Source organism: Nothobranchius furzeri, chromosome 19 (assembly GCF_043380555.1).
Source record: "Nothobranchius furzeri strain GRZ-AD chromosome 19, NfurGRZ-RIMD1, whole genome shotgun sequence".
In the NCBI taxonomy this organism is placed as follows: Eukaryota; Metazoa; Chordata; class Actinopteri; order Cyprinodontiformes; family Nothobranchiidae; genus Nothobranchius; species Nothobranchius furzeri.
In genome coordinates, this window is record NC_091759.1 from 3,595,210 (window position 1) to 3,608,941 (window position 13,732).

The 13,732-nt window shown below is 41.3% G+C and overlaps 1 protein-coding gene across 1 annotated transcript in view; it reads right to left on the reverse strand.

Moving 5' to 3' along the window:
* Window positions 1-1,419: 1,419 nt before the first annotated feature.
* The window catches only part of trps1 (trichorhinophalangeal syndrome I), a 137,903-nt gene continuing 125,590 nt past the window's right edge, over window positions 1,420-13,732 (reverse strand). The window contains exons 9-10 of the mRNA XM_070547454.1: window positions 7,878-8,000; window positions 1,420-3,113 (exon numbers count right to left, since the gene is read on the reverse strand). Of these exons, the coding sequence (XP_070403555.1) occupies window positions 1,635-3,113; window positions 7,878-8,000 (1,602 nt within the window). The 3' untranslated portion in view covers window positions 1,420-1,634. The remainder of the gene's footprint in view (window positions 3,114-7,877; window positions 8,001-13,732) is intronic.

Below are 13,732 nucleotides of genomic sequence, written 5' to 3' on the forward strand. Positions count from 1 at the left end.
ACGACAAACAGCTGAACTACTTCTAAGCATTGACGAGGAAATAACGGGACTCACTTTATTAAATAGTAAATTTAAACATCGTGTAATGGGTTTCAGTATTATCTAGGGTGTAACAGTACCCATTCTTTGTATTTCTAAAGATGCTAAAATGCTACATCAAGGTAACCTAACCAACTCTCAGCATTATGAGATAAAAGACCTTTAGGCAAGAATGACTGTAAACTGCATATAGAGAGAAAGTTGACCTCCAACATTTGATCGTTTTCATAAATTGTTGGGTTTTTACTCCCAAAGTTCCTACGTCTCTCTAGAAAACTTAACATAACAAAAGTTACATAGTAAAACCAGGTTGACCTATGAACAAATAAAACACACAAACATATTAGAAAAAAAACATAACTCGCTAAAAAAAAAGATAATTTCCAAGACCATTAAACAAAATGATGTGTCACATGCTGTGATACAGGTGGGTTGGTGTGCAACTCGTGCGACCCCTGAGGACTAGATCCATCATGTTTGCATCATCATTCGCGGATGGATGCACCCTTGAATCCTCGCACTCACACTGTAAAATGAAACTACACAAATGCACACAACCCATATCTTTGTTGTACCATTTCTGTTAGACGACTTCTATCAATAAGTCTCATTAAGACACAAAAGCAACTCAGACAGACTAATTTTTTATAGTACCGTTTCCTTTAAAAAGCATCATTTACCTTTACAAAATAAGAAAGTGTAGCAAATTGCATTTTTGAATGAATACACCATCATCGTTCTTATTATTACCATTATTATTATCAATATAAATGTCAAGCAGGTTAATAAATGGTTGTTCTAAGAGGCAGGCAGCCAGGCACATAGCTAGTATCATGGCACAGAGGAAGGTAGAAAATAAAGTCACTTATTTTCAATCCAAGCGGACGAGAACATTGCAGTTCAGAGCTCGACGTATTTGATCCGTTTTAAGCAGCTTTAAGCCGTTTCAGAACGTCTGGGTAGTAACGAGCCCGGTCACTGTGCAGATGGCGGTTTTTGCATTGATCCAGGAGTTTCATTCGTTTGAGAAACAGCAAACAAACCAATCCCACTCTTCAACCCAGCCCTCAACAGTTCCAAACGCACCTGCGTCCAAGAGTCCGTCGTGTTTTTGGTTATTGATCCATTTGCAAACTTCAAGAGGGAAAAACTTCAGGAAAATTAAGAACAAAACAAAAACAGCAGTTCTAACCAGATCAGATCTGGTTGTGCTGAAATGAACCAGCTTGTTCGCATGTTGCAACTACGTTTAGGCGTTAGTTTAGTATTTTAGCTCCGCTGTTTGGTGTCTACGTAGGTCTGGACCACTTTTCTATGTGAAAAACACATAAAGTGGCTGTTGATGAAAGGCGATTTGAGCTGGATGCCAGCACCCCGTTGAGAGCTGTAGAGTGAGCCCTACTTGGCCTGCCTCTGCTCTAACTTCACCTGGAACAGGTTGTTCTTGTTTGGACCAAATGACAGCGGAGCTCTTCCAGCATGAAGATGCGTTTCAATTAGAAATAAGCTAACCTCCAAGAACACCAAGGCATCGAGCCTTTTCAATCAATAACACTATTAAAAGGCAGCATTTAGTTTCCATCGGCGAGCCCGTCTCACTTCTTGGACTCTGTAACAGTTAAGACCTCCGTGGGTTTTGTGATACCATCACTGATCGTTACCGCCTCGTTTATTCCTCCTTCCTCAGCACCTGTTTGATCATCCTCACTGCCCGTATTCTCCCTCGCTTTATTGCCCTCGCACGCTCCTATGACATCATCTCTGTCTTTTTGCTCATCGTCCGCCACGTTTTCTCTCTCGGGCGTTGCCATGACATTCTGAGTGTTGCCCTCCCGTAGAGACATTTCGTCCGAGTACCTGTGTAAGCCTCTCTGTATGTGTGTGGTGAAGTCGTAACGGTCCACACACACATACAGGCAAAAACCGCATTGGTACGGCGCCTTCTCGCCATGGCAACTCATGTGTAGGGCGTACATGACCTCATCCAGGAAATAGATCCCACAGTGGAAGCAACGATTGGTCAGGTCGTCCTGTGTGGCTGCTTCCACCTTTGTGCAATCAGATGGAACTGGTTGACATTTGACCGCCTCATCTTTAACTTCCTTCCTTCCGGTTGTCTCCTCACTCGGGTTCTCTCCTTCATTGGCCATCTCTTCCTCCTCCTTCTCACCCTTGCAGTTTCCCGTCCGAGGCGAGTCCGGCCTTCTCCGCTCTGCGCCATTCGTATGCGCCGCGCTTGAATCCCTTTGTCTTATTGCGAGATCCAGTGGAGCGTCGTTCTCCGGAGATGCTGCTGAGGAGGTCTGGGGGAGGTGAGGAGCAGGGTAGTGGGTCGGGGCTGGAGGAGGGGGCAGAGGGGAGAAGGGGGAGGCACAGTAAGGCACCGTGTAGGTTTGCTGATGATACTGTACAGGAGTTACCATCGCACCAAGATGGTGGGTGTTGTTTCCAAGACTGCCAGGGCTGCTGAGGTTACTAATGCTACCCGTGACCCCTGAAGCGGCAGCCATCTTATATTTAGTCCAGAACCTGAGCCAGTCGGACTCGGGGGTCAGGTCGGGTGAGATGGTTAAAGGAAGGGGTAATGAGAAAAGGGGATACTGATATTTCTCAATTGGTGAACCTGGAGGAGAGTAACTAGATGGCTTAGAGGGACGCATGTACTTTTCAATCGGACTGCCTCTTCCCGAGCCCCCTCCCCCTTTTCCTCCCTCTCCCTTTGATGTCATCACTCCCTCTGCGATGGTGCCGTTGCTCTCGGAGACCAAGGCTGAGGGAGGATGAGTCGGGAGGAGGAGGGGGGGCATGCGTCGGTGGATCTCCAGCGTCTGATTGGCTAGGAAAGCCTGAGTGGAGCGAGGAGATCGCGATTGGGGGGAGGGCTGCTGGGTTTTCGCCGATGAGCTGCTTCGGTCTGATTCCTCCCCATTCACTCGCTCCTCGCTGGTGATTCGCTGCTGCTTGGGGGCGGGGTTTTCGGACGGCAGCGAGTCGGGGTTGATGCGCTTTCTGGTTCGCCGTCGGATGATTTGCTCACCATTGTTCTGCTTGATGATGTTTAAAGGTCTGGGCGTCTGTAATGAAATAAAATATTTTAAAAATCACCACAGTTTCTCCTCCTCTGCTTTAGTACACCAACACGGCTGCCGACTTATATAAGAAACGTCAAGAGTACACACCCAAGGATTATGCGACTTTGATTAAATTTAATGAATAAGTGGTTTTATTGATTGAGAATCCACTCTGAATGCAAAAGGCACGATCAAGTGGACTAGAAAAAAAGTCCTGCCTGAAAATCCTTTACCATCAAAGCCAGCACGTCAACAAAGTGCCTGAACAAAAACAAAATGAAAACACATTCAAAGTCAAAGAGATATTTAAATCTGGTTTCCAAATGGAAACTAGATCAAATGAGCAGCTCTTCCAACAAACCCACGACCCCTGGTGGCTGCACTTCTTACCCTGAACACAAGGGGGAGCACTTGCATCTCATGTAAATTTATTTCACCCCCACAGAAGTTTCACTCAAACATTTGTATTTTTTGTCCGTTCTTGTTCCAGCACCGTAAAACATTCATGAACAAATGCTTCCCTGCAACGAAAATAAACGGTCCCGCATCAAATCATCGGTGGATATTTAAATATGGACGGTGCATTTTATGGGTCATTAACACAAAGTAACAAGAAAACTTGTTCATGTTTACTAAAGTTTACACCGGGGTCAGTCAGAAACTTACGTCATTGTTTTCTTTAACTTCTGCTGCTCTAGAGTCACTGTGTTCATGACAAAATATCATTAGAACCCAAATTTTGTTTTCTTTTTTTTCGTCTATTTTTACGATTTAATCACATTTTCTCACTTTAAACTAATTTTATTCTATCAGGAATTAATAACTTCCAAACTATTAAACTGAAATATACTAAAGATTTTATGAGTATCGACACATTTAACGGAAACATGTTCAGTAGTTTATCAAGGTGCAGTCATAGGGCTACACATTAGCTCCAAATGGTATCAATACTGTTATAAAAACATCAGAAAGGACTCCAATAAACCACAAGCTGCATGTCTAAAAACAATATTAAACAATCAGACATCCCGTAAAAACAACAGTGTCTTAGGAATTCCATATTTTCTAAAACTGTGCAACCGTACGTTTTGTTTTGTATTCTGCAGCACACCTCTTCCCCTCAGCTCACTAAATCACACCTCTTCCATTAAAATGTGGATGAAAAAGTCCATTTTTAACATCTAATTCTACCATTTCATCTGAGTTTCCCTCATCGTAAGGTACTCAATACACAAATAATAAATTATCAGGGAATTTTTGCCATTTTGAAGTGATCTCATGTCTTCTCTGAGGTGCCATTAATTTACAGCCAGTCGTGTTCATGCGTTTACTTTTTGAAGCATGCAGACATCACAGCGAGTCTAACAGCCAACAGGCACTGAAGATGGAGCAAAATCCTTGACTTTCCATTTGAATTGCACAACAAATATTTATTAAATATGAGTCATTCAGAACAAAAGAAATTCTTAATGCTTTCTACGCCCTTTAATACAAAACACTGATTCAAATATTGAGTTGTGAAGCGACTTTCTGAAGCACTGCTGCCTCTTAGACAGCTAACTGCCAGCACTGTTAACCAGAGCGCTGGCCCTCTAAGGATTTCAATGCACATTTTAGACGTCTTGATCAATACCATGAACAGGATTGCAACAGTAACCAGAGCAGCAGCCAAAAAGTATCAGTACTTTTTAATAGAACTGACGTTTCGCCTCCTCTTCTCCTCCGACTTAGTGTTTTCGTCTGAGGAGAAGTAAACAAAGGGGTGAGAGAAATCACAAGTGGGTGCATGGGGGAGGAAGAGGTGAGACGAAGGTCAGGAACTAACAGGGAAAAGAAGAAAGGAGGCCCCAGAAACCTCCGCTGGGTTTTAGTAGGAACGAATTCAGGCGACGCAGGAAGTGGAGGAAGTGATGGGGCACACGTGTCCCATAATGCTAAGCACAGTGGAAACGTGTTCCTCCTTCATTTGGCTGAAAAACACACCAAGAAACTTCATTATAGGAGGCTTGAAATGGAATCATGAAATTCAAGCTGATTCTAAAAGTCAATCAAAATTGTTATTTTTTATTGCCAATACTGATGTGTTGTACTTCCGATTTTTATGGGCTGATTTTTTTGGCCTACATCCAGATATCGTTTTCCACCTTATTTTCAGGCTAAAATGTCACTAGTAGCATCTGTTGATGCACAAAACTTTTAAAGTTGGATCAGTTTTTAAACTCTGAATGTAACCAACTGTTAAATCTTAATGTTGTGCATGGCTCATTGTTAAAGTCTGACACCTAAATAAAGTTAATTTAGAGTATTCATTTCGGAGATGTTATCAGTGAACGTAAACGTACATTTATATTAAATTCTGGAACAGCGCCGGGCTGCCCAAGGATGCGCCTGACTGGAACTAAGGACAAATATCGGCCGGTGCCGATGTACACAAGTTGATAAATATCGACCGATCGATTTATTGGCCGACCCCTAATTCCTTCTTTACACGAACATTTTCAACCAGCTGAGAGAATGAGTCAATAACCACTTCCTGTTTAGGCTAACATGGCTAATTTAGTCACTAATGGCAAAAAAATACTTATTAAGAAAACATAAATATTATTTTGTGTGTGTGAAATAAACACCTCTATTATGTTTTTGGCTTTTTTGCAACCAACTGAATTATTCAAAAACCAGGACAGAAAAAAAATGCACTTCCTGTTTAGGCTGCAAACATGGCTAATTTTGCTAGTAATATCGACAAATTACTCAAAAATACAAATAATTGAAAATTAAAAAAAAATTGGGTGTGTGAAATGAACACATCTCTGATGTTTTTACCTTTTATAGTTGCAACCAGAGACAGTCTAAAACCAGAGCGTTATAAACCAGCACTTCCTGTTTAGGCTGCTAACGTAGCTAACATTTGAGAAATGAACTTCTGTGTCATCTTTTAACACTTAATGAATTTCATTTATTATAAAAAACAATAATTTCAAAATAATCTCATGTTTAGTTGGACTTTAAGTCAAGTGAAAGTTTTTTTTACAGGATATTTTTTATTATCTAGACTAACTTTTTAAATCTAGCATTTTACCATCTGTCCATGAATATTTGAGGAATTCCACATTCCCTTCAAACCCCCCCCCCCCCCCCCCATTCATAACCCCCCCATCCCCTCTCGGACTCTCAAGTGTTTTACTAGCTGCTATCCTCTCTAATAATGTGTGTAGAGCGTATAAAACTTTTATTGTGGGATATAAAATATGGTTGTCGTGAAGACTGCCAAGAATGGAGCGAGCTGGAACGTGATTGGAGCAGCAGATGAGACGAACGGTTTGAACCAAGGACATCTGCGGGGTGGAGGAGGAGGAAACGGCACAGTAGCCATCTTTCCTCGGTAGCTCCTCCAGAAGCTTTAAGAGGGTTGAGCCCACTGCTGTGTTTATTAACATGCTGATTTATTACATCTAAACATTTGCTTTTGACATTTTACAAGCTGGGCTCAACAAAATAAAACAAATCTTATTACTTAAAAGTCTAAATCCAAACCTGTCTGAGTTGCTTTTTGTTCGGTCTAATTACATTTGTGATTTCCGCTGACGCCCCTCAGGCTAAGATGCTAAACTTGATTCCTTCCATCACATTTCCCCCCTACGACTCTCAGGGATGAGCTAATTAAACATACGTTTTCCACAATATTACTTTTTCACATACAGGAATTAAAAGCACATACAGGAATTAAAAGCACATACAGGAATTAAACTGCATCAGGAACATTTTCATTTGCATTATATGCTAATTGGCCACACTGGAGGAACGATTATTAGTGGCTGAAGCTGTGTGATGAAGCACAGCCAGTCCATAAAGTAGCTACACAACCGCTTCCTTTACGAGTATCGTATGAGTGGAGATGAGTTTAGAGCTTTTCATTATTCCGTCAAGCAAACGTACTCTCATTTATTGCTTTAACTTGGCTCGGAGTTCATTTTTGAGAGAAAAAAACTGTTTCCGACTTTGTGCCATTATTGTGTATTTGAGAAGGAATTTAGCAAACGGACTTAAAACGGTTACATTAATCAATAAATGTAATAGATTTTTGCCATCAAGTAACTATTTTCACAGCAGAGTTTAAACAACAAAAATGCAGAAATGTAAGATTTTTTTTTTATTTCTTGACACTGAACCATTAAAAATAATTAAAATAATGTTAAAAACTACAGACACGAGGTTTCTCCAGGTTTCCGACTGTTTAGTAGAGAATAATTTTATTCATATTTTTATTGAAAGATGCAAAAAACAGAAAACATGGGAATGTTTGATTAAAAAATTATTTTTTGCCATAAACGAATGAAAGATGCTAAATAAATCCCAACGTTTTCTTGAATTTAAATCTGCCATCGCTATTGGCTAAGAGGTACCCTAGGATGTTCCCTAGTACCATGTGATGTCACAATGCCACGGAGAGCCTGTATGTATGAGTGTTTATTTGTTAGCGGCTCCGCCTTCTCTGTCTGCCAGGCAACGCCTCCTTGTGGTGCATTTTCCCAACAGGAAATAGGAGTAGAGTTGGACTCTGGTAGGGGGTGACTTGCTCTTTAGATTTAAGTCTTTATTTAGAATAATTACAAAAAGATTAATTTACGCATTTAATTTCATAATATAAATAAAACCTTCTGAACATTTGTTTTTCTACAAGTGACAAAAATGTAACTGGTCTTGTTTTACCAGAAGCTTCTCAGCTGCAGACAAATACCTTTTCACACCTGTGAGCCGACAACTTACCGAATGTAGTTTTTGGTATAAGCCACACGCGTTGCAGACGTAGCCTCCGTTGGCGTTTTTCCTCCACAGTGATGTCTTGGTGGTCAGACAGTTAGCACAGAAAACCCCGCTGCCTCTGCGCCTCTGTGGAGAGAAGAACAGGAAACGTTAAAATGCTGCAACATAAACCAACAAAAAAAAAAAAAAAAAAAAAACAGACAAGATGGTGACTTTAAACCTCAGGAAATGATTAGCCATTCAGCTTATTTGTGTTTTTTAGAGTGAACTCCTGAGACACTGCAGTTGAAAGCTACTAGACGCTAAAGCTAAGCTAAAGAGATGCGAGGAGATGAGATATGATTTCACCTTGCAGGATAAAGCGTTGCAGGTAAATGTTCGACTTTTACTGTATTAGTGTTCTCATATATACACCTCTGCAGGTCTGGGTGCGGCGGTGCATACAGAAGTAGATTGTTGAAAGAGGGATGGAGGGTGGGGTGGGGGTGGGGGGGTGAAAAGGCCAATTGTTGTGGCAATGTGCTCCATCACAGTAATGAGCCAATCACAACGTTTCTCCATCCCATTAAGCCTCTGGCCCCACACAGCACCTTTATGACCCTGGGAGGACAGCATACCTCATCTTTCTCCTCCATTTGCATGTCTAGTAGGTCTGTTCTTTCTCTCGATCTGGTATTAAAATTAAATTTCATCATTCTTTCTATTCTTCAACTTTATTTTCTCCTCTCCTTAGTCTTTCAAATCATGTTCTCAACCGCTGACAGATCCTTCGCTGATGCCTCCATGATGACAACACGAGAAATGGTTGTGCTAGGCTTCATTTCCATTCAGTGGGGAAGCTATTTGAGGCAACGTCTGAAATGTAGCTGCATACAAAAATGAGTCAAGGCCCACCACCTCTCAAGAGTTTCAAGCTGAGACCATCTTATCCAGAAAAACGACGAAGTTAAAGCCCTTTCAGTCAAGTTTTGAAAGCATTGTAGGCTATCTGCAATATTTGATAAATGATCCACACTTGTATAGCACCTTTCAGGGTCAGAGGACTCTAGGGTTGTCACGGTAACCGGTATAGCGGTAAACCCCGGTAAAAAAGTTGACAATAAAAATAACCGTCCAGTTTTTAAAAAACTATATTATCTCGGTGGGTTTACCGTGGCCGCGGTTTCGGCGCGATGACCCTTACCAGCCACCGTCGCTTCAGCTGAAGTTCCCGCGGCGCGCACACGCACTTTTTAGTTTGCAACGGCACCAAAACTTTGAAGCTGAAATAATGGCCGAAGGAGGAGACGGCAGCGCCCAGGACATCCATCAGCCCTCAAAGAAGACTAAATCGGAAGTATGGGCATATTTGGGATTTCTGAAAAATGCTGAGGGACAGTTAATAGAAGACGGCTATCCCGTTTGCAGAACGTGCAGGAAACAAGTGTCTGCAAAAGGCAGCAACACTTCGAATCTAATGGCACATCTGTGTGACGATCACCCACGTCTCTACAGCCAGTGCAAGGTAAGTTAACATTAGCATTTTAGCTGAAATGCATGACGTGAGGACTTTTGGTTGAGGGAGAATGCAACGAGTCACTATATACTGCAGCCGCAGCGTCCTCTGCCAGCATTTAAACCGTGTCACGGACACCCTGTTGCTGGATGAAGCATCTTATTTGTTGATGATGAAGAGAAATATACAATTAGTTCCTTGTCATTGATTTGTTTACTTATTCAATGCCATTTATACTTGAACATTTGGATTTGATTACATAGTGTAGTAGTTATTTTAGTAATTTGTTTAAAGTGGCTATTTGTTTTAAATACATATTTTTTAAGGTTGACTTGTACAGTGCTCAAGTCAAGTGTGGACTGGAGTTTTAGATTTTCATTTTGATAATGAAGAAAACAAGTATATGAGAAAACAAGTGGTGTTTCTTTGATTTGTTTACATATTGTTTATGTTTTGAATGTTTGGATTTGTATAATTTAAACCTGCACTGACTACTGTAACATGTTCCAGAAAAATAAGCTATTTGTTCCTTTACTAGTGAAAAGTTGCACTTTTGCTAAGGCTTTGTGTTATTTTAGGTTTAATAAACACTGTTAAACATTTTCAAAACTATTTCAGTTTGTGTAGAACAGGACTATCAATGCTTTCTGAACATATGCAACACCGTTTAAAAAATACCGCGATAATACCGAAAACCGTGATAATTTTGGTCACAATAACCGTGAGGTTAAATTTTCATACCGTGACAACCCTAGAGGACTCCAAAGCACTTTACACAACAGAGTAGCATTCATCCATTCACACTCTGGTGGGATGAGCTACAATGTAGCCACAGCTGCCCTGGGGCACACTGACAGAGGCGAGGCTACCGAGCACAGGCGCCGGTCCCTCTGATCACCATCAGCAAGAAAGGTGGGTTAAATGTCTTGCTCAACGACACAACAGCAGAATTCTCTGTCCAGAGCCGAGATCGAACATCAACCTCTTGAGCTACTGCTGCCCCCACTTCATGTTAGCACATGAAGATTTGTGAATGACTCAGCAACAGACGCACCAAACTTAACTTCAATATCTGTAAAACCGATCAAGTTAGCCATTTATGTGTTTCTATGGTTTTGCCGTGGCTGTCATCGTTAATCTGGTTGACTCAAGAGGTAACTTTTAGACATGCTAGGGTTGGGCGATATGGCCTAAAAACAATATCACGATATATTGAGGATTTCACCTCGATAACGATAAATGGACGATAACTACAGGTATGTGCAGAAACTAACGCTGTCCACTAGATGGGGCTGTCACATGTATTACGTTGAGTCACCTTTTTACGTGACTCAAGGTGGTACAGCTTAGGTTGGTAGGTTGGCATGAACGTTGCCAACCTACACATCTTTTCATTTTTATCAAATTTATTGACAAGGAAGAAATTATCTCAATAAGAGTCAGAAATTTTAATAATCATAAATTTTTGATTCATTGACCAGCTGTAAGATGTACATCAAATAATCACCAGCAAAAGGTTAAAAAGACGTTTGAGACGACAGAGTGTCTTTTTACTTTTTGGTGGTGGGCAATAAAATTGGCAACAAATTCAAATGAGACAAAACCAGTGATAACCAAAAAAAAAAAAAGGGTAAAAGTTTGCAACAAAGATTATTGAAAACCATTTGTTCGTTGTTTTAAGTTTATCGTTTTCTCAGATGGTCACATGAGCTTAGTCTAGAAATCTAGACCAACAGTAGCAACAAAAGACTTGGGTCTGCAGGTCGATCTAGCCACTCTACTTTGTAGTCTCAGCAGGTCTACCACTGGCCTGAACAGCTTTGAGTCTTGGTAATCACACTGCTTTATGTTTGCTGGGCGGGCTTTGAACCACAGATGCAATGAAGAAAATCTACAACACTGGCATTGATTCAGGAATGGCACTCATTTGAAACGGCTTTAACATCAACTTTGAAAGATTTAGACTTGGACTGAGACAAGCTCAAATAAAGGTACCCAAGGTCTTCATTTAAAAAAAGAATGCATTTGCTTCTTCAATGAAACATGGCGGATTGCCCCATTGACTGATTTCCAGTGAAAAAAACTGGAGCGTTTTGTAGCCTGGCATGCCATCATATATATGTGAATATAGTCTGGCCACGACACATAAACAGATCTCAGTCATGGGGCGGGATCTATAGTTGCCTTTAAAACTGTCTTCACATGCTATTGGACAACGAAACATGTGATGTACTCAGCAATGTACATGTCAGTCAACAGGGCAGTCCTCCATACTGTCAAAGAAGACGCAAATACTTCCGTTTTCAAAATAAAGGACCCATATCTATATCTGTTCTTGACTCAAAGAAAAGCCCAAGTCTAAATAGTTCAAAGTTCATGCCAAAGCTGTTTCAAACGAACTGTCACCATCTTGTTATTTCACTTAGTTGTAGAAACACCTCGCCCACCAAACTGTGACTGACAAGACTGGGCCTGCTGAAGGTTCAATGGAGAGCGGCTAGACCGACCTGAAAGGCTAAATCCTTTTGCCTTCTGCTATGGTCTGTGTGATTAGAACTGCTAACTACTGCTATTTCATCCAGGGTGGTGCTCCCCCCTATCTGGCCACGCTCCTGGACAGACATTCCCCATCACGCGCTCTGCGCTCCTCTGACCAAGGCCTGCTCGTTGTTCCTCGTTCTAGGTGTCGTACTCGTGGGGACCGGGCTTTCTCAGTACTAGCACCGTCACTTTGGAACCAGTTGCCACCCTCAGTTAGGCTGTCCCCATCTCTGCCAGTCTTCAAGAGTCGCCTAAAAACACACCTCCTCCACTTGGCGTTCCCTGAATGTATTTGATTTAGGCCGTCATTTATGTTGATTTTATCTCAGTCTTCATTGGTTCAATTTTTTCCTTGTTTTACACATTTGTATTCTACTAGAATGTTTCACCTTTTTTGTAATCTGTAATTTGAATTGCTTTTATTTTCTGATTTATTCACTTTATTTGACTTTGTACTGTACAGTGTTCAGCGCCTTGGTCTTCCTGACAGGGTTGCAGAAGGCGCTTTATAAAAAAAGCTTTGAATGATTGATTGATTGATTGAACTAGTCTGTGGGGAAAATTCCCTGTATGCTGCGCCAATGGTCTACCAAATATCTGGTCTATCTGTGGTGCAAAACCTCCCAAAAAGTGACTCAAAACTTTGAAAGATTTAGTTTTCCTTTAAATTTTAATTGATTCCTTTAACTTTAATCCATGTGAAACTTCCAAGATCATCTTGACTAAAGTTGCTTTATTCTGAAATCCACACTTTCTATGTACGCTCTAACTTTCTAGTATCTTATTCTGTTTCATCCTTCTCTCCATCATTGACTTTTGCCCATCAGGACCCTGCCTGGTTGGTGCTGGCTTCTTGTTGTTTTATGTTTATGACACAGCTGAGAGCTACACATAGCTTTTTTGTGTTTTTTTTTTCCCCCTTTGAAGCTCAGAACACCCAGTTAAACAAGTTAAAAACACAGAAGAATGCCTTACTTCAATCAGGCTGCATGTGGTCTCAGAGCTACAGATGGAGCCACTACCAGAACCTCCACTGAGCATCTGCTTTGGGCTGTCGGCTAAAAGCGTGAGAGCCCAGAAGGCACAGCGGCGTTAAGGTAATTTTTGCAATCTAATGCACTGCAAGGATCACAGCACAATTAACCAACTTTATGTGCCGTTTGGGAATGCGTAAATGCTGCACGGGCTGGGAAACTTGACGTAAATACATTTACCAAAACAATCTTTCATTAAATGGGAGAAGTTCTAGGACTGGAGAATTTATCAGTTGTTTTTCTGTCCTCAAGTAAAAACCATAATATACATCAGTACTTGTTTGTTTGCAGTTAGGGATTTATTCAACTACTGACATTTAGCTTTGTAATTTCAGTTCATTCACAGGTGCTTTAACTCCTCAGAATCGGACTTTACATTAAAACAGAGAATCGCGACAGATGTGTTTGTTTATTCTAGAAAAACATCTCCAGGTTTTTATGTGTATAAGAAAACACCCGGCTTCCAACAATCCTGCGTGTAATAAACACCTGAGCTAATCTTGGCAGGATCTCTGTGGAACACGTGTTTCTGGCGATCCCAGATCAGACAGCAGAACACCTACATGACCAAATCCAAGTAGGTTTTTATCGCGTACACACACCATACGGTCACCACATGTAGAGAGAACGGAGCCAGGTGATTGATTGATGTATGCTTCCTGCTTGTGTGTACGTGGACGTGTATGTGTGCAAGCCAAACAGTGCGTCTGTCATCAGAATTCAGTTTCCCTCCGAGTTCCCAAATCACTTGCATATGGCCCCACAGCTGCCCCTCATTGCAGCACACC